The sequence below is a fragment of the Lepidothrix coronata genome, unplaced genomic scaffold, assembly GCF_001604755.1.
Source record: "Lepidothrix coronata isolate B3197 unplaced genomic scaffold, Lepidothrix_coronata-1.0 Scaffold37, whole genome shotgun sequence".
Lineage (NCBI taxonomy): Eukaryota > Metazoa > Chordata > Aves > Passeriformes > Pipridae > Lepidothrix > Lepidothrix coronata.
In genome coordinates this window covers 5,971,821-5,999,516 of record NW_016690217.1, presented here as the reverse complement: position 1 = coordinate 5,999,516, position 27,696 = coordinate 5,971,821, and the positions used below count along the sequence as shown (strand labels likewise).

Here is a 27,696-nt window from a genome sequence, read left to right as displayed (position 1 = left end):
ACTCCTCCAGAACAGTCCCAGCTCTCTTGGCCTCTCTTAATCTGACAGATGATTCAGCTCCTTCATCACCTTGATGGACTGTTTCCAGTAGGGAAACAGTCTCTCTTGTACTGATGAGCCCAGCACCAGACACAGCAGCCTAGATGTGTCTCACCATTACAGAGGGAAAGGATCATCCCCCTCAAGCTGCTGACAATGCTCTTCCCAATGCAGCCCAAGACAACATCAGCCTTCTTCGCCATGCAGGCACGCTGGTGGCTCTGCTCAGGTCCTGATGCCCACATCCTTTTCTGCAGAGCTGCTTTCCAAATGCTCTGCCCCACCAGGTGCTTGGAGTTACTACTCCCCACTGCCAGAGCTTTGCAGTTCCTTTGTTTAACTTCACAAGATCCCTTGCAGCTCAGTTCTCCAGCCTGTTCACATCATTCTGGATGTCAGCACATCCACCTGATGCAGCTGCTATTCCTTTCTGTTTTGCATTGTCTGTGAACTTGCTAAGGGTGCACGCAGTCTGTCTCAGCATCCAGTTCATTAATCAAAACGTTATATAGTATTGGCCCTTGGATGCACCCTGGGGAATATCACCAGTGACTTGCCTCCACCTGGACTTTGTGCTGCTAATCACCACCCTCTGTTCCCAGTCATTCTACAAGTTTTCAGTGAGATGCCTGTCCTTTTACCTAACCTGTACACTGTGGGCTTGTCTGTGAGGAGGCTATGGAAGAAGGTGTCAAAAGCCTTACTAAAGTTAAGCTAAACTCTCTCCCTTTCTCCCAAGCCAATAACCTCATTACAGAAGGCTCTTAGGTTGGTTAAGCACAATTTTCCCCTCATAAATCCTCTCAGCACAAACCAAAATTTATACACAGACTCAAGTAATAACAGAAACTTTTTTCTGCTCTATCACTATCCAGAGGGATAAAGCAGGTATTTTACTTAAAAACAAAAACTGTTAAAGACTACCTTCAGTCTTTATACAGTATATAAAATTGTATAAAGCTAGTCAAGTATCTACACCTTGTCAAGCATTGATAACATTTTACTTGTACTGACAGTACTCTGGAGGGACACTGAGGAACCCATACTGCAATACTTCAGTGCAGCACAAAGATCATGTTAAATCAAGATCTCTTCTCTCTCCTATTGTGTCTACCAGCAAGACAAATACCAAGACTTTTTTTTGGTTTTGTTAAGGGAGAAAGATAGGTATGTAAGAAAATGGAGTCCTATGCTGAAGAGACCCACTACCCCACTGTAAAATTTGTGTTCCTCCTTCTTCCACAGCCATAAAACATTTAGAAAAAAAAGATCAAGAAATACAGCATGATATTACGCTTCTCAGTAGGGCAGGCCAATTGATGAAGTGTGGAAGTCCCACACTGATATTCTGGGAGTCACTCTATGACACAAAATAAAACATAAATAAAGAGCAGGTCAAGAGACTCTCGTCACTGTTTAAACAAAATGACATCATCTGATGTTAACTAGAAATACAGACTAAACTACTGAAAAATCCTCCTCAAACTTTTTCTAGCTTCAAATGTTGTCCCTCTTCTGGTTTTCTTTATCTGAAGCTTTCATTTACCTATGTAACCAACACGCTCGGCTTACTTACAGCTTCACTTCCTGTATGGGGTTAGGTACGATGCTGCCCCACTGTGTTTAACCACTCATTGAAGATCGCACTTCTAATACCACACATTCAGCCAGAACTAAAAACAGATTTATATTCAGGTCTGTTCTGTAAGTAGCCCCAACAGTACATTATCCACCAACCTGAGAAAAATAAGGTGTTTCCCTGCCATAGAGAACAGGAATTAATAAAGAAACTCATTACCCAAAAAGGAAAATATTCACTGCTAACTACATTAAGTGCTAAAAAGAGAAGAAACCTCTTACGCCAAAATCAATTTATATCACATTTCATTTTTTTTTAATACAGTACCTAACTGAACATGCCAACATTATTTCCCCTCAGTTTCCAGTGCAACAGATTCATCCATCAGTCTGTAAAAGGGCCTTTCACCATTATTCGGAACAAAATTTCTTTTCATGATCTTCTGAAACAAACAAATGGTGCAGAACTCTGAACTTGACACTTCCAACTCTCATGTGAAGATACTAGAACTTCACTCCGTGTTCAGGTGGAAAAACGTTCTACTTTCATGCAATCAATGCTTATTTATATTTCTCTACCCACCTCTGTCTTCAGCTCTTTTTCTCATTATGTTGCCTCAACAGGCACCAAGAGTGATTGTAAGAGTACATCTGCTTTGGGCAAGATTTGTTTTAACCAGGCGTTATTTAGACAGCCTATTTTATTTTGTGTGATTGACCACTTTCACAGTTCAATTGATTTCCATTTCAAACTGATAACCACTGCTTAAAAACATCACATGAAAATGTCATTTTTCCTAGAATACTGGAACTGTGCTACACCAGGATCTAAATCAATATTGTCAACTAAGATTTTAAATCAAATATATAAATAACTGAACCAGCATTCATTCACTAAATCTGAAGGCATTTCCTTACACTAGTTCAGCCTCTGTCATTGAGCTTTGCAAATGGGATAGAAGGCAGGGGACTTAAACAAGCACAAAGTTGCTCATTTTATTTCCTAGCATCCTGTGCCTCCCACCTACCATTAAGCTGCAATATAAACACACCACTGCTGTGCTCCAGAAAAATATGAAAACACGCACACAGTGAACAGACAGTTAAGCCAGTTTCACTCCAGATCAAAGATTTAAAAAAAAAAAAAAAAATCAACCCTACTGGGAGATTTTGAGTTCATGCATAAAGAGGTTGTGTTACATGCTAACATATGTAACACATTCTCCCACTGCTCCAAAATTAAAGAAAACACTAACATGTTCCTTAGGTACATGAAAAACACAAGAGGAAATTAAGCACATTAGGTGCTTGCTAGCAAAGATGGACATATCCTGACCTCCCACAACAAACTGTATTTACAGCATCCTGATGGGAAGTGTAGAACTTGCATCTGCTTCGCTTCCCATCTCTTCACGTTACTTATAGTGAAAGACAGAATGTCAACTTTACAGTATTTAAAAGCTTTTTCATGTTTAAAAAAGCATTTGTCTATAACATCTTTATGGCCTAGAACTTGGAGACTGGGAACTCATATTTTGTTTTGTGTTTAGGCATTTTTGTTTGCTTTGGTTTTTTTTTTTAAATTGTAAAACAAGCTAGGAGAAGAAGAAGTGATAAAGCTGTGTCTAAGTTTGTGAAGAATGCTTTAATTATTTTTATTTAAACTTAAAAGTCTAATCTAAAATTGTAGTATGAACCTGAAAAAACCAGCAGCAACATTTACCAGATAGTTCTCCCTGCAGTCAGTAACCAATCATTCAGCAAATCCTGAAACATGATGCACGTCTATGGGAAGGAAAAGAAGCCTAGTGAGTCGTCACAATTATAAAAGAATTAACACCTTTTCATTCCTACAGAGAACAGTAATTTTGTATCACACAGAGCAAGGCCAGGAGTGAAGAGCATTCTTAATTTTCTGATGTACCCATAACACATTATAAGCAACTAAGACAAAACCACGTGACAGAATCATGGAATTATCCACAAGCCACCCTGCATTTCTCCTATAAAAACTGAATGAATTAGGAGGAAGTGGGAAAGGGTGGAGCTGGCAGTCATATTTAAACAAATGGAACAGCAGTTTGCAATCACATCCAACTGGAGAAATTGAACACAAGTTTAAATTTCAAGATCAATTTCCATTCTTAAAGACTTACATTGGAGATTTCCTTGTATGCAATGATGGATAATATTGATCTGTGGCTTTGGTAATAAATCAAGAGTTCAACTCCACAGAAGCAGATGGTATAACTACAAAGAAATGGCACTTCCAAAATAAAAAAGCAGGACTGAAAGGACAGAATTTACTATTGACATATGCCAGTTGTATGACTTAACTGAGAACGGTAAAAACTGACACTGCATAGAATAAATAAGAGATGAATGAAAGGGAAAAAAGCTTCTAAATAATCAGTCAATTTAATTTTTTTATGGAAAAGTCACACATCAAGGATAAAAACTAAAAAGGAGAAGGCTAAATATTTGGAGGCACAAACTTCTGAAACAATTTTTAAGTGTATTTTACTTCTTGTCTGTTTCTGTACTTCAGAATGTTCAAGAGAAAAACATTTAGAGCTACAGAGCTAAGTACTGGTGCTCTATAAACATCGATGCCCCTTTAAATAAGGTAAGTAGCCTTCTGAGCCAAGACAAAATCGGGGCTGCAGTGTTCCCCTAGCCTGTCCTTCTTGTCAGAAACCTGACATCCTCTTTTGTGAAAGTTAAACCATCATGCTTGCATATGACTTATAAGACAATATTCTAACTGCAAAACCCATTCAAAATTGTCAGTGTGGTAACAATTATTTAGCATCAAACAAGTGATTGCTCATAAATAATTACCCTGCTTTCCTTGCTTTTTGGCTTTTTCCTCAGTTCGCTGAGGAACTTAGCCAGGTCTGACAAAAGCAGTCTGAACTTTCAGAGAGAAAACCAGAAAAGCAGAATCCTGTACTTCACCAGCTTGGTACACAAGACTGAAAAGCATTTGCTTTTTACATGCTTCTATTTCCCACATTTCTGTCAAATCTGCCTAGTCCTATTTCTAGCTCACTAAGGAATTCTACAAGTTTAAGACTATTCAAAGACTGTCTTCACAAAGCAAGGCCTTAATATTTACAAACTTCCACAAGTCCAGGAATTAAAAGAATAATGGACTGCCAGAAAGCCTATCAAGGTTAGAGAGATTAATTAAAAAAAAAAATATTACAGTGTTACAGTTTATGTTCTACATACAAAGACACTAGCTCCTGAAATTGTGAAAGTATGTGACAATGCAGAAGATATGTCTGACAGTGGAGTTATGAGAGAACTTAAGAAAGACCCCAAAATTCAGATGGATTTTAAATTAACTTTTTGACATATATATATATATATATATAAAGATAACTGTATCTTAACTCCCTACATTATCCAGTATACTTGCCATAGCTTCAGGAACAACATATTTAGACACTGATGAAAGAACGTAAGCCTTTGAAGCAATTTTATTCTGGGGAGAATATGGTAAGAATATCGGAGAAAACAGTTATTTTTTGTTCTGATACAAGCCCTACAAGTACTTTGTGTAAACGTGCAGATTTTCTATAGTGAAACCCAAAGACTGCTTTTAGAGTACTTACTAATTACATGGTCTCTACATAACATTATCTGATCTTATATTTCACACAATATAAACAAAGAAATAGTCTGCCTCTACTGCAAGATCCCTTCTATTACCAGAACTGCAGGAATCCTGATTAACCTAATGTATGGATAAATACAAGAAAACCTAACTATAGGTTTACAATTTATTCCAATTGTCTCCTCTCGCCAAACATCACCTACTTGCAAACAACTTTATTTTAAATTAGTTGAGCAGCAAGACAGTTAGACACCTTTTATAAAAATATCCCCTGTCAACACTTTAAAACACGGAACTGGATTTAATCCATTTTAAATCCACTGTCCCAGACTGCCTGAACTGTTAAAAAGACCAAACGTGCACATTACTTTGGCTGTGTGCGTATATGAAATGGAAAAGAAAAGCGTTACTTTTTTGAGTAGAAGGCAATGCAATACAACATGATTACATGATATATTAAGTATTCTATGCCATGTTTAGCTTTTCTTCCTTTTATTAAAAAAAATGAAGTTTATGGCTCTAGGGAGAAGGCGCTACCAGAGATTGGAAAAGTTTCCCCGATAGGTAGCTTAATCCACAACCGGAATAACTCACTCTTCCTGGCAGCCTGCATTATCGCAATGAAAACTTGCAAAAAACTAACTCGAGCGCCCTTTTTCCTAGGAGCTGATCCCAATCACCACTGGAACATCAACTCTCGGTGAAGGGGAAGGAATCCGACCTCTCCTGCCGCCGTTCACCCCCCGGGTTGCGGACAGCGGGTGTCCCCTCGCCCGGGCTGGGGCTCCCCGGGCAGCGTCCCGGTGCACCAGCCTTCCTGCTGAAGCGGAACCGAGAGAGGGAGGGAGGGAAGGCGAGGGGGGTGGGACGCAGAACTTCTGTGGGACTTCCAGCCGTCTGACACACTTTCCCCGGCGCGGCCCCCGCTCCCCAGGCCCGGCGGGTACTCACTGATTGGTGGGGGGCGCGTTGAGTGGGATGGCCACCTCCTCCTCCTCGTACTCCGGCCCGTCCAGCGAGTCCCCTTCGTCCACTGTCCCCAGCCCCCCGGCCAAGGGGGGCGGCGGCGGCGGCAGTGGAGGGAAGCCGGCGGTGCCGGGATCGGCGGCCGTAGGGGCAGGCCCCGCGCCCAGCTCCAGCAGCCCCAGCACGGAGCACAAAGCCGGCCCGCCCGGGGGGCCGCCGCCAGCCGGGAACGGGCCCTGCGGCCCCGGCGCCTTGCCCCGGCACGCAGCGAGGCACTGCCCCGGCTCCCCGGGCGCCCCGGCCACCGCCGTCCCGGCCGAAGCGCCAGAGCCGCCTTCCTCCCCCGCGGCCTCGGCCGCCATCATGGTGAGCCTCGCCCCCCGCGCCGGCCGCCGCACGCCGGGGAGGAGGCGACAAAGGGGCCCCGGCCCCCCGCCCCCGCCCCGCGCCCCGCCCCGGCGGGGAGCGGAGCCGGGACGCGGCCGAAACTTCCCGGCGGAGTCGGGCCGGGAACAATGCCCGGCTGGGCGGGGGCTGGGCCGCTCCGAGCGCCCCGCGCGGTGCCTCGGCCCGCGCCCGCCCCGGGGAAGCGCCGCCCGCGCGCCCCGGAGCTGCGCGCCTGCGCGGCCCCTCCGCGCTTGCGCGGGGGCTGCGGTCCCGGCGGGGCCGTGAGGGATCGGGAGCTGGAGCGGAGGGAGCCGCGGGGCCGTCCGGTAACAAAGGGAGCCACTCGCCGCTGAGGGGCGGGAACGCACGGGTCTGTGGAGAGATTCACCAGCGCAGCAGCTGCTTACGTGTGGGGGCCAAGCTGCTCGGGGTCTTAAAAAGGATCGCAGAATAATCAAGGCTGGAAGAGACCTTTGAGATCATCACGCCTAGCGTCAGCCCAGCACTGCTAGTGCAACCCCTAAACCACTGAACCACATCACCCAGCGCCAGATCCAGACTCCTGAACACCTCCAGGACTCCAGTGACTCCACCTGGGCAACCTATTCCAATGCCTGACCTCACTAACAGAAAAAAATTAATATTTAATCTTAATAATCTTAATCTACCTTGTTTCAGTTTGAGGCCATTTCCTCTGGTCCCCTCACGGCAGGAGAGACCGGCCCCCACCTCACCACAGCCTCCGTTCAGGTGTCGATAAGACAAGAGGGAACGGCCTCTGCTTGCACCAGGGGAGGATCAGGCAGGCTATTAGGAAAAATTTCATCATTGAAAGCATGGTCAAGCACTGGAACAGGCTGCCCAGGGTAATGATGGTGTCACCATCCTTAGAAGTGTTCAAAAACCGTGTCAATGTGGTGCCTGGGGACGTCTTTTAATACCGGACCTGTCGGTGTTAGGTTAATGGTTGGACTCCCATGGTCTTGGTGGTACTTTCCACCTTAATTGATTCTATTATACTATTCTAACAGTAAGAGTGAAAAAAAAAAATATCTGTCCTGAAGTCCACAAGCTGTTTACCTTGTAAGAGCTGTGACTCCATTGCTATTAAATGGTACTTACTCTGCACTTTCCTGAAATTGTAATTTTTTTCATGTTACTGAAGCCTGCAAGCTCTCACTACACACTCCCTTCCCTCAGATGTATCTTCATCATCAGTAATTTTTCTCCCTTAAGTGGGTTTATATATCAGCTTCATTTCGTATCTAAGTACCTCTTGGGTCAAGAAGACATCATGTGATTGCCATTACCAGGTAATACAATATGTATATATATTTTGATTTTATTTTTTTCCCAGTGTTAAAAGAACTGACAAATAGCAGCATGTTGACACTTGCATGTCTCTAGAGTTCTCAGAAGGCATCTAAACATTCAGGTTTTCAAAGCTTTGCATTACCCAAAAGCATTAAGTGAATTTTTCCTGAGGCCACTAAAACAAACTACTGCTCCCACTTTCACAGCTCTCCAGCCAACCTCTTTTTATCTGCTGAAATTTTTTTGTATCTTGCCTTCTAAAGGCAAGCTCCGCTTCCAGTTACACTACTGAGATCTGTGGAATTATGCTGGGGTTGTGCCCAGGGCCAGTGAAAGGAGAAGTTGGCTCTAGCCCCAAGTTTATGGAATCAAAACACATCCATTTGCTGCTGCTTTTCTGTTTAAAGAAATTGTAATTTCAAAGAATGTTGTAGCCTGCTCTCTCTATGGGTTCCTCTTTACTGCTTTTTGCTTTCCCTTACAGATTTCTAAACAAAATAATTTTAACACAGCCTTGTCACTGTTGTAGTAGCAATATGCCTAAATATAGAAGTGCAGTGTAAATATTTATAAGATTCCCTTTATGAGGCAAGCTTTTCTAAGTGCCTTTCAGGGCAGCAGTGTGTGGATTAGGACGTGCAGACTAGAAATACAGCTGTGCTAAGAATTTCACACAGGAGGGGGTGATTTGGCTTCAGCACTTCTTCAGGAGGTTTATTTTGGGGAGAACAATTTTAAATTTCGCAAGGATTCCACAGAAAGAGAGCTCTTAGTAAGATCAGCCAAGCTGTTGCCTTTCTGCCCCTGACACACCATTTCTGTTCACTTTTCAGGCAAAGTTGCCATCCTGAGTCGCTTGGCGCTGCAGGTTGTAAACATCACCCTGCGTCACCTCTTAAGTCTTGAAAGTTGACTCCCTTTTTAGAATCATAGAATATCTAGGGTTGGAAGGGATCGATAAGGATCTAGTCCAACTGCCTGCTCCTCTCAGGACTATCCAAAACTACAGCCTTTGTGGGACTTATTTACATAAGTGTATTTGGACAAAGGAGCAAGCATAACGATGTTTTTCTTGATGCTTCTTGGACATTTGTGTAATAAATAAGAAATGGTAAAATAATTTACTCATCAAAGTATATATATTGTGCTTTCCGAATATTATAGCTAATGCTTTGTTGGGACTGGGGAATTGTGAGCTGCGGAATAGGTAACTGCCGTGTTACTATTATAAGTTGACTGTCCTGCAGCTGGCAGTTCCCTAGCTGGCAAGATAAAGTATTCTGCTTTACTGAGCACATATACTATATCCTGTTTTTCTAAAAATATTGTCTAAATGTACTCATTAGAAAAAGAAGAAGAGAACAAGGATCAGGGAGTCAAGGACAAAGATGATAAAGAAGAGCCAAAGAGAACATCTGGGGACCATTCCCATACCCAACTCCAAGGACATTTGAGCTAATGGAAAGTACCTGGCAATTGGAATAGGCCTACAACAGAACCAACCAGAACGAAGCCCGCGAACTCAAGCCCAATGAAGAGCTAACAAGTGACTATGGGAGGGGAGTTGAAAAAAGTATAAAAGTTACTGTTTGTCTCTATTGCACTTGCGGGCCATTGATGGAGCTAGGGTCTCCTCCGGCCACCCAGCGCGCTGATTTGCTTATTTGCACTTTATAGAAATCTTATAATAAAAATTGCTGCTATATTTTGATTTGGTTTATTTACCTATAACATTTGCAAATGTGTCTTTTTCTGAAATCCCTGATATAAATGATAGTTAGTTCTTCATCCCTTCTGTGTGAATGGTGTCAGCCTAGATTCTCTGAAAAGTCTATTTGCGTGTTCCCTAGTTTGAGGCTAATATAATACTACGTACCATAAGAACACTGACAGTGGTGAGACATTCCAGGCAGATAAATACATTATTAGGAACTCAAGTTTTCAGGCTGGCTTTGTCGCTGATGTGCATGGCCTGAGGCAAGTCATTTGAACAAGGTTACGCTTTCTCCATCAGTGGAGTAAGAAGCTATTTCACAGATGTGTCAGAGGATTAATTAGGTTTTTTAAAACATTTGAAAGCCTTTAAACATCAATGCTTATTAGGATAAAAGCCACATAAAGTGTGACCCAGTATTTCAGTTATTAAAAAACCTGGATTTCTCCTCTACCTGAGCACAGTTTATTTCCGCTTTTCCAAAGTGTTGTCCTATCTCAGAAATAAATAGCAACAGAGGAATTTTCAATCTTTCTTTTGTAGGGTGGAGTGATAGGAAAGCAGCCTTCCTGTAATGGAGAACCTGGAATGCTCCAATTATTCCGGTTCTTCCCCTTATACTCCCACAGCTATATAATAAACAGTTACAATGAGAGATGTTTCTTCCTGCCTGCATAGCTGTCATGCCATGTGTATTGCTGAAGAGGTGGAAAGGTGGGCAGAATCTGGGCAAGAACTTGAATACTGATATTTTTATTTCCTGTGACTAAAATTATTTACTTCCATCATGTTTATATTTTCTTTTTATTGAATAAATCTGGCTGTGTTCCCAGACAGATTATTATAAGGTAATAGAACAATCATCATCACTGTCTGCATATTTAGTTTTGTGTCAGCGCTGTCAGTTCTCCCATGCTTATTAGAATTAGAAACTTTTGTTTGTATTGTATATTTTGTTTACATTGCATCTCTGAATAGATTAGCAGCAATAAGTTACTTTTAGTATATTAGCCTTCACTTTAAAAGTTAAACCGTTTTCAAATGGTATTTTTGGTCAATGACTGTTGTTATTATTTTTGGTTTTCAAGAACATTTTTGTCACACGAGAAATCATCACTCTCAAACTCCAAACTCTTCCATAACCTTTTGTCCCTATTCATTTTGCTCCTGCATAGTTTGTATCCTGTCAAATAAATATTTAAGCTGGAGATGAGTTAAGCACAAATAAAAGACTATACTAATAGATCCTGCCTTGAGAATCAGTATGTTTATAAATTTGAAATTCACTAAGAAAATGCTGATGGATCAGTACCTTTATTTTTGTCTTTTAAGCAGTTGCAAAAATATATGGTCTTGCACAGCCCTGGATTGGTGCTAACTTGGAGTTGTCAATGTTATGTCTTAGTTTACAGACAAACCTAAAAATTCAAAATCTAGTCTAGAGAGCCGATGAAACTGGTCAGGAAAGTGGAACTGCAGTTCATAGATCTGGCATTCCAGAGGAAGGTACTGCAGGTTGCCACCCATAAACTTTTAGTGTGTTGTAGCTTAAAAAAACCCCAAAACAATAAAGAGGTAAGTTTCAATCACAGGGGTGGTGACATGCTATCTTAGCACACAGGAGGCAAGTGGGAACACACATAAGAATATTTATTTCATTTGCTTTGAAAAACTGCTTGTGATTTTCTCTTACGCGATTTTTCACAGATGACTTTGTTCTTATCAGTGTCTTATCTGACGTATTTACTGCCTTTTTTAGTACATAGTCATTAATTAAGCAGCACTAGCATTTTTCCTTTTTTATGAGAGCTGAAGTTTATGTTGCTGTGTGCTGGTATCAGCTGGGGTAGACTTAATTTTCTTCACAGTGGCTGATATGAGGCTATGTTTTGCATTTGTGCTGAGCATATAGAGATGTTTTGTAAGTGCCGAGGAGCACTTACACAGAGACAAGGCCTTTTCTGCTTCTCGTACTGCCATGCTGGCAAGAAGTTGGGAGTGCGTGGGAGCCTGGGAGGAGACACATTCCAGACAGGTGATCCCAACTGACCAAAGGGATATTCCAGACCATATGACATTATGCTCAGTACATAGAGTGGGGGAAAGAAGGAGGAAAGGGGGGGGGACATTTGAAGTGATGGTGCTTGTCTTCCCAAGTCACCATTACATGTGATGGGGCCCTGCTCTCCTGGAGATAGCTGAACTGCCTGCCCGTGGGAAGCAGTGAATGAATTCCTCGTTTTGCTTTGCTTATGTTGATGGCTTTTGCTCTCCTTATTAAACCATCTGTATCTCAACCCACTAGTTTTCCAGCTTTTACTCTTTTGGTTCTCTCCATAATCTCCTTGCTGGAGAAGTGAGAAAGAGGCTCTGTAGGGCTTGGTTGAACCATGAGACCCTGTCAGGCCAGCACCCCTTTAACTTCAGTAGCATGGAAACAAGTGCTAGGTGATTGGTCTGTATGTCTTACTTAAAAACTGTGATCCTTGTATTCAAATTCCATATGATTGCCTATATTTAAATGTGAGAGAAACCTGACTATTTATACTTACCTATATTTGTAGTTTACACCTTCACAAAAAGCACCTTTGGATTCTCCGCTGAGCCTGTAAATATTGATTCCGTGTATAGAAACACTGAAAATTATGTTACTTTTTAAGCAACACTAAAAGTATCTTCATTTTTGGAAGCTGATTTGTTAGTTATTGAGTTTTTTCCAGAAGAAGAAATGAAAAAATGAGTTACAAAGAATTAACCACTTTTTTTTTTTTTTAGTTCTGAATTTGAAAATATTGCGCATGTAATGATTCTCCCTTAGGTAATTACTGCTGACTTCCATAAGGGTTCTCAGTAATGAAGGACCATGGGATTCTGCAGCTGTTGATGGACAAAAATTTACATGTTGACAAACATCTTTGCATTTTTTCAGCTGTTTAGGTGTCGTTTGGGTGTTTATATAGGTGCTCTACATGAACTAGGGAAAGGAAAAAAGCCTAATAAGAATGAACAAACAGGAAAACGTGATTACACTCTTAATACCTACAGAACTTCCTCTGAGACCCATGATGTAACCTGTGCAGGATAATCTCAGCCATTGCATGGAGGACTGTCTTTCATTTCAACCTTGGGTAATTTTTTGTTCTGTTTACTTTGAAATTTTTAAACAAACAGTTAATCACACTGTTGAGTTATACATAATTCTCCCTCATTTCAATAAAATAATTTCTCTGTTTGTGGTTATCAGTTCCAATGACTTAATATAAGCCACATACCTATATGTTGTATTTAAATAAGAGATATTTCTGTCAGGCATAGCCATATGTATAACCTATAAAAATCCACAAAAATCCATAATGCATATATTACTCAGCAGGCTCATAATCTGCATTGATAGTAAAATTGATGTCCTCACTTAACAGAACAATTAAAGAGTAAAATTTAAAGACTATTTCTAGATGTTGCTGTAATATAGGTATTAGGTAGCTATATAATGGTCTTCTCAATGAATATTTATGTAATGGAGCTCATAAAATAATAACAATGGAAATTATTTTGAATTTTAAAATTTCATGTAAGTTTCCAGTTACCAGAAAAAAACAATCAACTCTTTTTTACCTGTATTTTTAAATTAACATCTTTATGAATTGTGCCATTGAAAACTGAAGAGTCAGGAAAGAAAATACTGTGTCATGCAACAGATGTTTGTTTATCTAAGATATAGCTGAATCTGATTTCATCAACATCAGACCTGTATGAAGCCAGTGATGTTTTAAAATGTCCGCTCACACAGTGCCAACAAAATTTCCATATACACTTACTGACTGTACAGAAACTAGTATTTGCATGAGAGATATATATTTCCAAATTTAGTAATTGTGTCTGAGGTCATATTTACACATGTAAAACATCCATTCTGTGTAAGAAGATTCCTATTTCCTTATGTATATACTCCCATGGAAGAAGTTCCTTCGGGTGTCACAGTGGGATAGTTTAGGTGTCATATTCTTCTACTTACAGGTTAGTTCCTATACATTCTCCATCCTAGAATGAATTTTTCCATTAATATATTTCTCAATAAGAAACAAGAAGGAAATTTTTAAAATCCAATGTGCTAAAACCAATTCTTAGCTATTTTTTGTTATAGGATTCTATGACTTAATACACAGTGAATTAATCTAACTGCAGAATTTAATAGTGAAGTGCTGTGGTTTATATTATGTGGTTGCCCAGACTCCTAAACTTCTTGACCTTTTAACATGTTAATCTAAACCTATACTTCTCAGATAGTCCACTTATTACTCTCTCCGTTACTTTATGATAGAATTTACTTGTATGAAGCAATTTGTTTAAGCTAGTTGTATCTTTGTTGTTGACTTTGACATCCGTTCCAAAGAAAGAAAATACTAGGAATAGGAATATTTGTAGTTTACTGTAGTTCTAACGGATGCTGGAACTCATTCTAGAATAACCTAAACATACTCACACAGTGATTACTCAATTTTAATTTACTGTGGATCAAATTCTGAAAGGTCTTAAACAAGAAATTACTATATGTCATCTCACTATTCTGTTTAAGTCAGAGATACCTGAGGATTTAATGTTGATAGTGAAACCACTGCTGAACCTAATTTCTTTGAAAGAGGAAGAAGTCTGATACATGTGCTTCAGCATGACATTCAGGATGATTAGGAAAATGGGAGGTTTGAATATCGCATCTGATGTATGGCATCTGCTACATGAGGGCAATTACTGTAGCAGCAGTTATCAGTTAATTATAAATAATACTAGTTTCACTTGACATTTAAATGATAATTTATGCAAAAAGTTTAAAGAACTAAAAAAAATTAAGATTTTCCAAAATGTACTCTATGTAGTTAGTTCATTTGCTGCTTTTTAAGTTCCCGTGAATAGCTTTGCGACCTTAATTGATACAGCACAATTTGCAAGGATAACCATTTCCTCAAAATAAGCAATGACACATTCATTTTTCTATTTGTATTTACGTGAAACAGTGAAAGGTGAACTGCTTGGAGAGGTATGTCAGTCACAGAGTGTATGATATGAATACACAAGGCTTTGGCTCTATTCTGGAAGTCGTGCTGTGTAAACAGCAGTATATACATAGAATTTATAACAGTAGCAGGGTTTAGCACAGTGAATAAAAAATTAGGTAAGGCTAAATGCCAGTATCCTCCTAACTAATGAGAGATTTCAGTGTACATGGTAAAAAGAAGTTTGTGAAACAGGGATGCATACATATCTATGTAGGATTTTGTGACGACTGCCCCATCATTTAAAATCTGATTTTTCCTGCAGGGAGAGATCTCTCTCTAGCAACAGATCAGCCTGTGTTATATCTGCACAAGAAGTCAAAGTGTCCCTTCTCACTGACAAAGAATGCTCCTCAACATTGGTGCTTCTGAGGTTTTGTGTATGAACAGGGGAGCTGTGGACTGGCAGATCACCTACTACAGTAGCCTCCTACCCTTAATTCTCTTGCCTTTGAATGTCTGGATGTTCCATGCCTCAATTAAAGCAAACGATAATTGAAAAAGTTATGGACAGTGCAAAAGCTACTGTTCCACTCTACAACTGAACTCACATTTCTGTAACTCAGATTTCCTTTGGATAATTTATTCCTGTGGGAATGAAAAGTAATTTGCATCGACATAAACTTGTTTAGTTACAGCTGTGCCAAACTTTCTAGCAATTCTGCATTTGTCTTCCTCCTTTACTTTCTCACCCTTTCAACCACTTTACTGTCCTAACCAGCCAATCCACCTATTAGCATCACCTCTGTTTCCCAGGGAACGGAGTACCAGAACAACAGGAATGCCTGACATGACCTCCTTGTCTGAATGCCAGAATCTGGCCATATTCTGCCTTTTTCTATCCCTCAGTTTTGATACCAGCATAGCTAGAAAATAAACTACTTTCATTAGACCTTTACTATACCTCTTGACCTAAGTTAAGCCCATAGATCATATCAGAGTCTAGGAAGAAATTAAATCAAATCCTGCAGGTACAGAAAATAAGGCATATTTGAGAGTAGTAGCATGTCCACAGAGGAGCAAGGCCGTACCAGCAATTCCTTAAACAGAGATTTCTTATGAATCTCTGCCATACAGTTCTATGCATCTGTGCCTCCTGCAACTTCCACAAGATCACCATCTCCTTTGTTCTTCTCTAAATACTGACTGCAAAGGAGAAAGGATAAGATGTAGGGAATTCTGGACTACTAGTGAACTGTTTGAAAGCCTGATGTGGACTTGAGTCTTTTCTCTCAGGGGCAGGAGGAAGGAGAATTGGCTTTTAGGGGTCCTTTCACCTTGCCTTAGCTTCTCTATAACTTGTGGAAAAGTGATTACTTCCAAGTCCTGGTGAAGACTGGGTCAGCATTGGGCCATTAGGAGAAGTCATATGTTTCTCCATATTGGAGAAGTCATATGTTTTCACAAACACATGCAGCATGGTCATATATTCTTAGGGACCAAGGCTAAAAATGATTGCCTGTCGAATGTTATAGATAGTATTATTGGCTTATGCAGTACCTGCAGGTTTTACTCATGGAAGGAATTACTCCAGTTATTTGCTGTAACTTACCCAAAACATTTTATCAGTAAGTAAAATCTTAGTAAGTTACCTTTTAGTAACATCAATTTTAGGGTATTTTAATCAAAAGAAATTCCCGTCTGTATTTGTTTAGCTTACTAAAAAGCTTTCGGAGCAATATGAAAAATTCACATCAATGTTGTGTCACATGGAGAGTTTTAAATGTTAACAATGGCTTAAGATTCTTAATTGCTGCAACTCATTGAAAAACAACAATCCTGGTAACATACACTTTAAGCCAGTCACAGGGTACAAGACATCATATTTTAGATGTAAAAAATGCCATATTAAAGCTGTAGGAACTGCCTATCTCCATGTTCCTAAATACGCAAATATGCCTTCCAGCAACCCAGAATATAAGCATTCTGTTGGGTGATAGCAATTCGTACAAAGGGCCAACATGGGCCCACACGTGGAAGGAGCGTTGCTTAGCTGTGTCATGAAATCCATTAACACTTTGTTCATTGTCAACAGAGGGGGAAGTAGGGAATCATATTTTTCTGAGTTTTATTTTTCTACCTTTGCTTGTATTTGTTTGTCATGTCTTCCTTAGCCTTCCTGAAGAGTGATTTTTTTCCTTTACTGTTTCATTGCATGGATTAGCAAAATATCTCAACATTAAGAATCATGTAGAATGATTAAAAAAACAAGCCTCAGAAGGAAAACTACCCTTAACTTAATGCCATGCTCTAATTATTTTTGAATTGAAAGATGGCACTCAAGATCTGTGCCACCTTTGTTGTTATCATTATTTTAAATGCAGAACAGCACATCTGTCATCAAATGTGTCCAATATGGCATATAGGCTGTACTCAGCTAATGGCAATATCCCTGAGATAGGTGGTTTCACAGCATGCTTTTAAAGTACACAGAAAGAGAGGTAGAGAGGGATTTACCTTCATTATTTAAAAACAAAAAAATGAAACAAACAAAAGAACCAAGCAACACAAGCAAGGTTCTGGGAAGACAAAAGTTGTGCTAACATTCTTTAGTCTTTAGTGTTATGGAAATTTAATATTGCAGACTGTTGTCCAAATCCTGAAAAGCACTAATGTTAGCTGCAGCTCATTTGTTTTAAAAAGGCAACAGCATAATAAAGGCTAATAGAACTACTGAAAACTTAGAAGAATGTGAAAAGTTAGCTCAGCAATTCATAGAATCATGGACCCACAGAATGGTTAGGGTTAAAAGGGAACTCAAAGACTATCTCATTCCAACTCCTTGCCATGGGGCAGGGACACCTTCCACTAGACCTGGTTGCCCTGTCCAACCTGGCCTTGAAAACTTCCAAGGATGAAGCAACCACAGCTTCCCTGGGCAACGTGTTCCAGTGCCTCACCAGCCTCACAGGGTAAAAATTTTTCTTAATATTTAATCTAACCCTGTTCACTGACAATTTAAAGCCATTTCCCCTTGTCCTGTCACTCCATGCACTTGTCAAAAATCTCTTTCCAGCTCTTTTGGAGCCCCTTTTGGCTCTAAGGTCTCCCAGGAACCTTCTCTTCTTCAGGCTTTACAATCCTGTCTCAGCCTGTCTCCATAGCAGAGGAGCTCCAGACCCTGACCATCTTTGTGGTCTCCTCTGGACTAGCTCCAACAGGCCCACATCATTCTTAAAAAGGAGACCTCAGAGCTGGACACAGTACTGCAGGTGGGGTCTTGCCAGAGCAGAGCAGGGAGTCAAAGGCTGGTGAGGAGGGGTTTGTCTGATTGGTGCACAAGACTCTCAGGCCTTGATAATGAGGGGAAGGGAAAAAATACGTGACCCACTCGGTCACAGAAAGTGTCTGCTTGTCTCATAAAATTGTTAGCTATGCTGACTATGTTAACAGGGGGTACTGGTGACATGCAAGTAAATACTGGTTTTGGTGTTTGTGGTCCATGGGGCTACATTCCACCATTTTCCTCACTGGAATTCTGATTCAGTCACAGTAGCCTGACAGGCATGTTAACTCTACAGGAAAATGTCATAGGAAATAAATGCCATAAATGCACATCATAGAGTAAAATTGTGAATATATTTGAAAAAAAGTGTTTCTTTTCCGAAGCAGGAACACAGACGTGCTTCTGACTGACCAAGAGAGAACTGCTGTAGAAAACATTTCAGCTCTGCAAAATTTTCTCCTTTTCTTCTCAGGTGTCATGTGGGACTGATGATGCACATTCTCATTTTTCAAAGCAGGCATTGCTTGCTGCCTTGAGATTCCTGATCACACTTACTGTTTACCCATCAGTTTCCCAAAAGCATACCCCTCTATCATCCTGCATCTCATTTTGTGACAGTTAATTCTTTTCCAATCTGATTAAAAGGTTCCATCTGCCATACTGCTGGAGGACAGGCAAAGAGCTCTGGAATAGTGAAAGGATGCCAACACCATTTGTTTCCAAAGTACAACTTTTGCTGACAACTCAGTCTTTTTCCATTATGGTGAACAGGTGAGAATGCTGTGAAATTTCAAATTACAGAGCTTTTAGGCTGACGAACAATAATGCTAATGGAACTTATAAAAGCAATGAGGCTTTAGAAGACACTGAAGAATAGTACCTTAGTATAAAAGAGTTCATATATAAACTCAGCTGTTTGGTTGGACTGGGACAGCTAGGATCAAAGGCTAGCGTTAGTGTTCATATTTTTAAATATTCCTCCAAGTATAGTAAGACCTCCATTGGAAGAAAAAATGGGGAGAAAAAGAAGGGAAAAAAAATTGAAGATTTTACTGCATAGAAATACTGTAATGTTTTGGTTCAGTTAGTATATGCCTATAATTTCTTTTTAATTGTCAGATTGGAAAATAGACAATTAAAGTAATTTCACTGCCATGTAGTTGGATAAAGTATTAAGATCTCTTCACTGTGAATTATATATAAAGCTGAGTATGTATGCAGAATTCACAGAATTACGTAAAAATCTGTGCAATGCTTCAGGTTTATGCACAATGCTTTCAGTAAAGCTCTTTCCATGTGTAAATGAACTGATTCAAATAATGCACAGACCAGCAGTCTCAACTGTTTTTCCATTTTCTTGAAAGTACAGAAAAATGTACAAAAAATGTCACCCTCTCAAGTCACATGTAATCCCATATAACTCCTTCCACAACAGGAGAAGCAATCATTGTAAAAGAACTATAGTGCAATTCTTAGAGTTTGAATAATTTGGTTCCTCTAATTTAGAAATTTGTGTATAAATTACTTAATGACCAAAAGACAATTCTTGTAATACTATATATAATATTTCTCAGATGCTAATACACAGCAAATTGGAATAGACTAATTTTGAGCATGAGCTAATACAAAGTGATATGAGCATATAGTAACTTTTAAAAGCTATTTATACGTTTCATGTCTTATTTTTCAAATGTGGTTTATTTTTTCACTGATATAACCAATACTTTACACGTACACAAACTAGTAAAACATATAAAGTGTTGCCTTACTCAGTTCTGTCACCACGGTATGCCATTCAGTGCCAAAGATAAAAGGTATGGTAATGTGTATAAGAAATTCATGTGGGATGATGGCCAATCAGCTATGAAAAAACAGGTTACTAAAATCATATACTTGATGTGGGATTAAACAATAGATGTTTCAATTTAAACACATTTCTAGACTGTCTCAGCAATTTTAAGATGTAATTTTTTAACCTATTCTAAGCAATCTCTTTTTTCTAGAACTGTTTCACATCATTCATAGAAATGCAAGATGAAGGGTGACCAAGAGATCCAGGTGGGATGTGTCATTCCTTAAAACCTATTAGATAAGATAAGGAACAAAACCTTCTAATGGCATTCCAGTACAGACCCATTCAATTTAGAAGAGACATTTCAGTGGAACATCAGAGTTATGCAAAATGGGCAATACTGAAACATTTTAAAAGCCTCTGGGATCACTTTCAAATCTTTAAGCTCTGGAACCAAGGATGGATATTGACTCACCCTGGTTTTGACTGCTCTGTTGCTTTTGAAAAGAAATGTTTCTATTCATTTGAAATAGTTTGGTTCTGTTTTGGTTTTCATATTGCATAGCAAATACAAAATATTATCATAATGAAAAGTTTTGATCAGTCTGTTGAATTTTCTTTCTCAGAGAATTTGATAGAGCCAGATTTTCATTCTGACTTCGAGCAAAGCCAACTGTCAAAGACTCTGTATTTTAAGAAATATTTCAACCTTTTTAGATTTTCACTCAATATAGATAAAAACGGCATCATAACCTCTCCCTCACATAAGCTGGTGTCAAAATGTTTGTTCAGATGGAGTCTGATCCACTACAGGCTTCTCTGTCTGCTGTAGTGAAAACCACATATAATTTGACTCATGGTTTCAGAGGATGTGTTACACAATTGCTAATGCCCTCTGAATGTGTAATTATGCCTTTTTTTTTTCTTTGCATGAAGATCAGCTTGTCTCTTATGCAGATAACACAAACTGCTTGGAAGTATGCCAATTTGACACATGTCAAATTGGCTGACATTTACATGGAAACAAAAGAAGAGGTGGTTGTGAGAGCAGGGATTGAAATAATCCAAAATATTGTCTGAAATAAAAAATGTACAAATGTTCCATCTGAAGTACTATATCGCAGCCTTTTCTTCAAAAACTGAATTTTTTGAGTGCAAGCATCTGTACATCTGTAGTCCCTTACTGGATAGAGGTATATCTGAACTACAAAAAAAATAGCAAAACAATTTATATGAAAACATTCAAATCCTTTGCAGCGAAACTCAACACTAAAATCTATTGAAGTGTGCATCTAGGGGCAGGTTAGATTCCCTAAAACCAATACGTAATAGGTCTTGAATAAGTATGGTTATTTGAATAGTTGTGAGTACATTTGAAGCACAGGAGATGAGAAAGTACATGAAAAGGAGATAACTGAGAAAGACAAAGCGGAGACTGGATAAACTGCTTTAAATCTATATGCTGCTATTAGGACAACAACAAAAAAAAGATCTTATATATCTTAGATGACTAATGTCAAGTTATTTTTCGCTTGTGGCAGTTACAACTTAATTCTGGTTTTATTAAAAAACAATACTTCATGTTTAATCAATGTGAAATGTGGGAATAATTTTTTTCAAATTAATAAATGTTACTGCAATTATTTAATGTATGTTATAACAGACATGTGAAATTTAGTTTTAAGCATTCTCACTCAGGCAAAATCACACTCCACCAAAGGAAGAGTGTATTTACTTCTCTTTAGATCTTGGCTACACTTTATATATATGTGTATACTCATATACACACTTCATATATATGGTTATACTTGGCCGTACTTCAATACAGCTGTCCCACTGGAGTAAAAAGGGGGAGGCAGGTGAAGCTTTCATGTTCAGAAGGTGGATGGGCTGATAGTAAAAAATAGCAGACTTGTGTATAGTATTTGTTTTAAGATTTTTTTTCAGCTGACTGTCTGTCATTTGTCTGACAGAACCATATCCCACACTGTCCATCTATAGTTTTAGAGGAAGCCATGACTAAAGACACTGTGTTAACTGATTCCTTTATCTGGGAATGTTCTTAAATCAGCTTTGCAATTCTCAGTAAAAACCCAAAGCCTTCATTAATCAGCTACTGTGCCATTGAACAAAGGCATTATTTTTCACTGAAAACCTCAGTAACTTTTTTTTGTTATACTTATCTTTCAGAAGAATGCCACTGTGTCTCACTGATGAGAGAATTAGTGTTCTTTATATTTTCTCTCCCACTCGGTTTTAAAGGTAACAGTAAAGGTTTTACATTTGCAGGTGAAAGACTGTAGCTTTTACATGTTTATTTGTTTATATTTTACATTTACTGCAGTACAGGTATATTGTCATTATTTAGTGTTCCATTTGTCCAATAAGAGCTAGCATTATAGAAAGGGTAGATGTTTGTTCACACACATCCTTCTTAAAATAAGTTTGATTGCTAATCAAACAAGATAGTGATTTCTCTTTCCATTTGTTGTCTTTCATGGGTTTAGTTTGGTCTATCTCATTGCTCTTTAAAGGAAAAGCAAAAAGGAAGTGGAAATAAATGTCCTCTCTTCTCGCTTGAAGTTCTTTATTAGGTGGATAACATTTATTTTCCTAAGTATGTCTTTTAACCTTTAGTTTTGTCTTACAATATTGAAATATCAGTTCCTACGAAGAGCAAATCTAGCCATCCTGAGTGAAATATACCCAGCTTTTAACAAATGCAAGGGAACACCTAATGCTTCTAATGGAATACAGAGAACCTATTTTCTGGCTTTCGGGAGATTAACCTGAAAGGGAAAAAGCTGTCAAGGGCATAAAAAATGAAGTGCTGTAGCATTAAAGAAGGTTATGTTAATTCTGTTTATAAGAATACTATTTCTTGTATACTGAGCTATATATTTATAATCAATCATTAAAAACTTTTCCTTGTTCTACGTGTCACTAGCAGATTTTACAAACTGGAGCAAAATGCTCCAATGTAATTTTTATATGTAAAATCCCAGAAGGAACAGGGAAGAAAATGTACAAAGTAGTTAATAATCAACTTCATAACATATATACACATTAAAAAGAAAAAAAAAGAAAAGAAAAAAATAAAGTTTGGACCATTATTCTCAGTTCTGCCATTTTATGACTCTGGGGTGCTTGCTTAAACAACATCACTGATGGTCAACTTCTAGTCCAACAGGACCCCTGAGTCCTTCACTGCAGAGCTGCTTTCCAACTAGGTGTCTCCTAGTACATACTGGTGCCTTCAGTTGTTGTTCCCAGGTGCAGGATTTTGCATTTGTTGAACTACACAGTCTTTCTGTCAGCCCATTTCTCCATCCCTCTGGATGACAAAACAACCCTTTGGCATGTAAGGCTCTCCTCCAAATATCAGCCAGCCCTCCCAGTGTAGTAGCAGCAGCAAGTTGAAGGTGCGCTCTCTCTCACCACACAGATCATTTACAGAGATCTTAACTCCTTTCTTGTGACTTGAGCGTGGGCAAGCACTGAATTAATGAGTTATTACCTCTTCTTGAAAGAATTCAGGCATAAAAATGCAATCTCACAAGACCAATAATAACTGCCTGGTTTGTCATTTGATTTTGAGGTTAAATTAAGATGTTTGTATCATACAAAATTCTATAATAATGTTAGCTTACTAGGGTCTTCCTCCAGAGTCCGATGCCTTTCTAAATGATAGAGAATGAATGTCTGACTTTTCTTCTCCAAGTCTATGTGCAAGACAGAATTCAGCAAGTCCTCCATCCATATGAAAGCTGTGAGCTCTAACATTTGAAACCTACCAGGCTGGAGATTCAACAAAATGACATAAGCCATGTCCCATTGCTGTTTTCATTGATCCTGTGTTTATTCAAGCAAATGGTTAGGGGGAGAATCAAGTCTCATCAGAAGAGTCTGCAACTTCTCCTTTAAAGCCAGAACTTTCTCACTGTGAAGGCTAGTTCAAGGCAAAGAAGGGAAAAGATAATTTTTTGTTGCAGGAGAACTAAGATAAGGTACAAATTTCTTTTCTCCTGCTCCTGCAATGGCAATTTTGAGAAATGTGCTAAGTACTTCATGCAGGTTTTTTTGCAACCATAAGTGATTTCATTAGAGCCCTGAGTATAAATATGGTGAAGTGTCATGTGACAGTTGATATCCTTTCCTCCCCTACAGAAATAACCACTTCCTTTTGAAAGGTAATTCAGAATATCTGAGTCATTAAAGGTCTGTCTCAGAATGTAATTTCCGCCGTGATGCTGTTTCTGTGATTTCGCTTAACATGTGAGTTATCTACACCAGACTTTTCAGTTTCCAAATCATGCCATTGTCACCTCTAGAGAAAAACAAAACAAAAAAAGAGATAACATTTTGAAGCAAAATATCACAAAATCACAGAATAGTTAGGGTTGGAAGGAAGCTCTGGAGATCATCTAATCCAACTCCCTTGCCAAGCTATGTTCACAAATGGGTTTTGAATGTCTTCAGAGAGGGAGATTCCACAACTTCCTTAGGCAGCCTGTTCCAGTGCTCTGCCACCCTCAGTGTAAAGAAGTTCTGCCTCATGCTGAGGTGTCACTTGTATTTTGGTTCATGGCCATTGCTCCTCATCCCACCACTGGGCATCACTGAAAAGTGGCTGGCACCATTCTCCTGACACACACCTTTGAGATATTTATATCCATTGATGAGATCCTTTCTCAGTCTTCTCTTCTCCAGACTAAACAGGCCCAGCTCTCACAATCTGTCCTTGTAAGAGACATGCTCCAGATCCCTCATCATCTTTGTGGCCCTCCACTGGACCCTCTCCAGTAACTCCTTGTCTTTCTTATGCGGTGGAGACCAGAATTGAACATAATAGTCAAGATGTGGCCTCACTCAGTACAATATATTATGAATTATTGTAGATATTTGTTCCTCCCCTCCACCCCCCCATATTGTTATCTGACTTACTGGAGTTATGTCAGTGATGGAATTGGCACTTTGTCTCCGATTGTTTGACAGGAGGAGGCTGTTCCTTACAGCAATAGTAAAAGTAATCAACAAGAAACCTGTTGAGTAAATCAGGTAGGATAATTTCAGGATGCAATGACTGAACTAGCACTACTAGCTAATCTTCTTTACTAGTAACACTGATAACAATAACAATAATAATAATAAAAACAAAAATTGGAAGGTGTGATAGTAGTACCAAACTTCTTTTAATTTCATCCAGTACCCCTTCTCTCCCTTCTCTTTTACTGTTTTCAGTGTCTTAACTGTCTTTTTTTATATCAAAGGCCCAATACAATTGAACAAACAAGTAGTGCAGCCTTTGAATCCTCTCTCTGTATAGCCTTCTGCCCAACCTTCCATATAGACATATAACTTCCTCTTCTAGGAAAGTGTTTCTAGGTAGTTACAGTATTGCTTTAAATGCTGTAGCCTAAAGGTGTAAGAAGTATGAGTAGAAGATAAGCTATCATTGATGTATATATCCTATGAGCATGTACTCAGCTTAGAGATTTGGGACAGGTATTTTGCAGCTAAACCCAGAAATTTAAGTCAGGACCTGAAGTTCAATAGATTCTTGAAGGTGGCAGACCCTATGGTGCAATGCATTAAACAGTGAAAGTATAATTCTATTGTGAAACAAACGTGTTAAATCTCCATCAATAAATTATTCTCCACACATAGTATTGTATTTCTTAAAACAAGCAGATAAGCTTAAGTATGATCCTTGTGCTGAAAAGCCATGGAAGGAATTTTCAGAGGTGTATGACCCCCAAATAGATTCTAGGAACAGAAGAGTTACACAGAGCAGCTCCTCTCTTTGTGAGGAAGAATGTGCATGAGACATTGCACTCTGCTTACTTCTTCATTTGTGCTTCTTCTTACAAGCCTCAAATGAAGAAACAGTAGACCAAAAGAAAAAGCACAAAGAGCTGATACAGCTGCTGCACAATGAAAGCATATTTCAATTCCTATGCGTGGCATTCAGAGAGAAGAAAAAAAAGACCTTGCATAGAATTTGATTTTATTGGGTAAAAATAATCAGCAGTAACTTCCTGAAATTAATAGAGTTTGGTGTTGTGGAGTTTTGTGGGGTATTTTTGTTAATTTGTTTTTGTTCTGGGGAGATTTTTTTGAGTCAAAGAAATATTACTTTTACATTTTAGTAAATACCAAAGTAGTGTTTAGTGCAATGTGAAGTCTGAGATTTTATATAAATATAATTTATGGCATTCATACTTAGCCTTTCCTGTGAAGCTACTTTATTAATGGGACCAAATATATTACATAAACAAAAAATTTAATTTAATTGTTCACCTTCTTGCCACTGTCAGGTTAAGATCTATAAAAGTAACATACATCTGGTTCTATTTATTTATTTTTAATTTTCCATTATCTGAGATTTTTTTGTTGCAGGTAATGAGTTATAGCTTGAAGCCTAAAGAACTTGCTCTCAGTTCATTTAATGCTTCTGAAACAGAAAAGATAAAGAAGAACAAAGAAATAATTTCTTACTGCCACTTGTGCTGAACTGAAGTTAATTTACCCTTTTTATTAGTATTAAATAATCTGGAAGTCCTGCTTTTTTTTTTTTTTTAGTTAGTTAGTTATTTCAGGGCTGTATGTGGCACCCTCCACCCCCTCTTTTCCCTCATATACTTCAGTGGTGGTGTCTCTTTCTTTGTTACAGATAAAAGGAAGTTTTGCTGTTTTTATTCAAATTCCAGTGAGCTGGGCATCTGCCTGAGTTTCTTTCAGATGCCTTCAGCTCTAACTACTCTCAGCTCATTTGGAGCTTCAGTTCAGCTGTGACATAAGAAACAAAAATATTTACTAACTCAAACCTTTAAGCTTTTATAATGCATGACATCAGTAATCATTAGCATCTCCTGGGCTACTATTCATGTGTTTTGAGTGCATAGCTAAAAACAGTAAAGCAATTAGATATGTGAAAAGAGTACAATAACTGACGTTTTTCTTTCTCCTTTTTACAGGCATAGTATTTTGCATTAGTAGTATATTGAGATATGTTGGAAGTGTTCAAGACCAGGTTGGATGAGGTTTGGAGCAACTAGGTCTAGTGGACGGTGTTCCTGCCCATAGCAGGGGTGCTGGAACTAGATGACCTTTGAGGTCACTTCCAACCCAGAGCATTCTGTGATTCTGTGATTATATGATATAGCAGTGCTCTAGAAAGACTGATACGCATTAAAAGGCTGATAGAGCAGGTTAATAGTTAAAAATTCACTGAGGACATAGAGCCTAGTTCTTAAAAATTACTTCTTCATTTCATTTTTAGGTCTTCAAAAAGCTACTCAGAATGAGTACATGGGGGAAAAAAATGCACCCATGTGGGGAAAAAAAAAAGTGTGCTTTCTTATCTGAGCCTAACAAGCAAGGTAATAAATTGTGTCACAGACCATTAGATACATGGGTCAATAATACCCAGTGTTTAATTGCTATGTAAGTACCAAGGCAGATCTGAAAGAAATGGATGCTCATAACTAAGAATATTATCTGGAAGAGGATAAAGATTGAGACAATCCTATGCTTAAAGACACTAATTTTTTTTTTGAGATTCCACAGCAACAGGACCAAGAAGATTTTTTCCCCAATATCTGTACAATTCCCCAGTTTCTGTACAATATCTCACACCATGCTGATCAACCTCAGTTATGTCACAGTTGATGCCTTAAGGTCCATCTGTTTTTCTGATTTTTCTAATTTTTATAAGTTTTATAAGTAATTATATATAATAGAAGTAGACTGAGAAGCAGCAGGACTTATTCCCTTACCCTTAGCACAAAAACTACCCTCTAACCCCATTCTATGCTCCCCATATCAATTCTACCCCTGGATTCCATTAGAACACGTTTAGTCTCACTCTAAGATAGGCCTGTTCTGTTTGGAGAATGCTTGTATCCTAGCCTAAACTGCAGAACATGGTCAGAAACTGAGTCACCGTGTACCCTCTGTACCCCAAAGAAGATGAAGATTGATGAAGAGAGGGTCTCAAAAAGTCCC

General features: G+C 38.9%; 1 protein-coding gene and 1 long non-coding RNA gene across 2 annotated transcripts in view; one reads left to right on the top strand and one right to left on the bottom strand.

The window, feature by feature from the left end:
- Positions 1-6,570, bottom strand: part of RASA1 (RAS p21 protein activator 1) — a 51,692-nt gene extending 45,122 nt beyond the window's left edge. Inside the window, exon 1 of the mRNA XM_017812685.1 lies at positions 6,191-6,570. Coding sequence (XP_017668174.1) covers positions 6,191-6,570 — 380 coding nt within the window. The remainder of the gene's footprint in view (positions 1-6,190) is intronic.
- A 292-nt stretch (positions 6,571-6,862) lies between these two features.
- On the top strand, positions 6,863-9,026 carry LOC108496130. The gene is made up of 2 exons (XR_001874325.1): positions 6,863-7,905; positions 8,740-9,026. It is a non-coding gene; the product is annotated as an uncharacterized LOC108496130 (long non-coding RNA).
- The last annotated feature ends 18,670 nt before the right edge of the window (positions 9,027-27,696 follow it).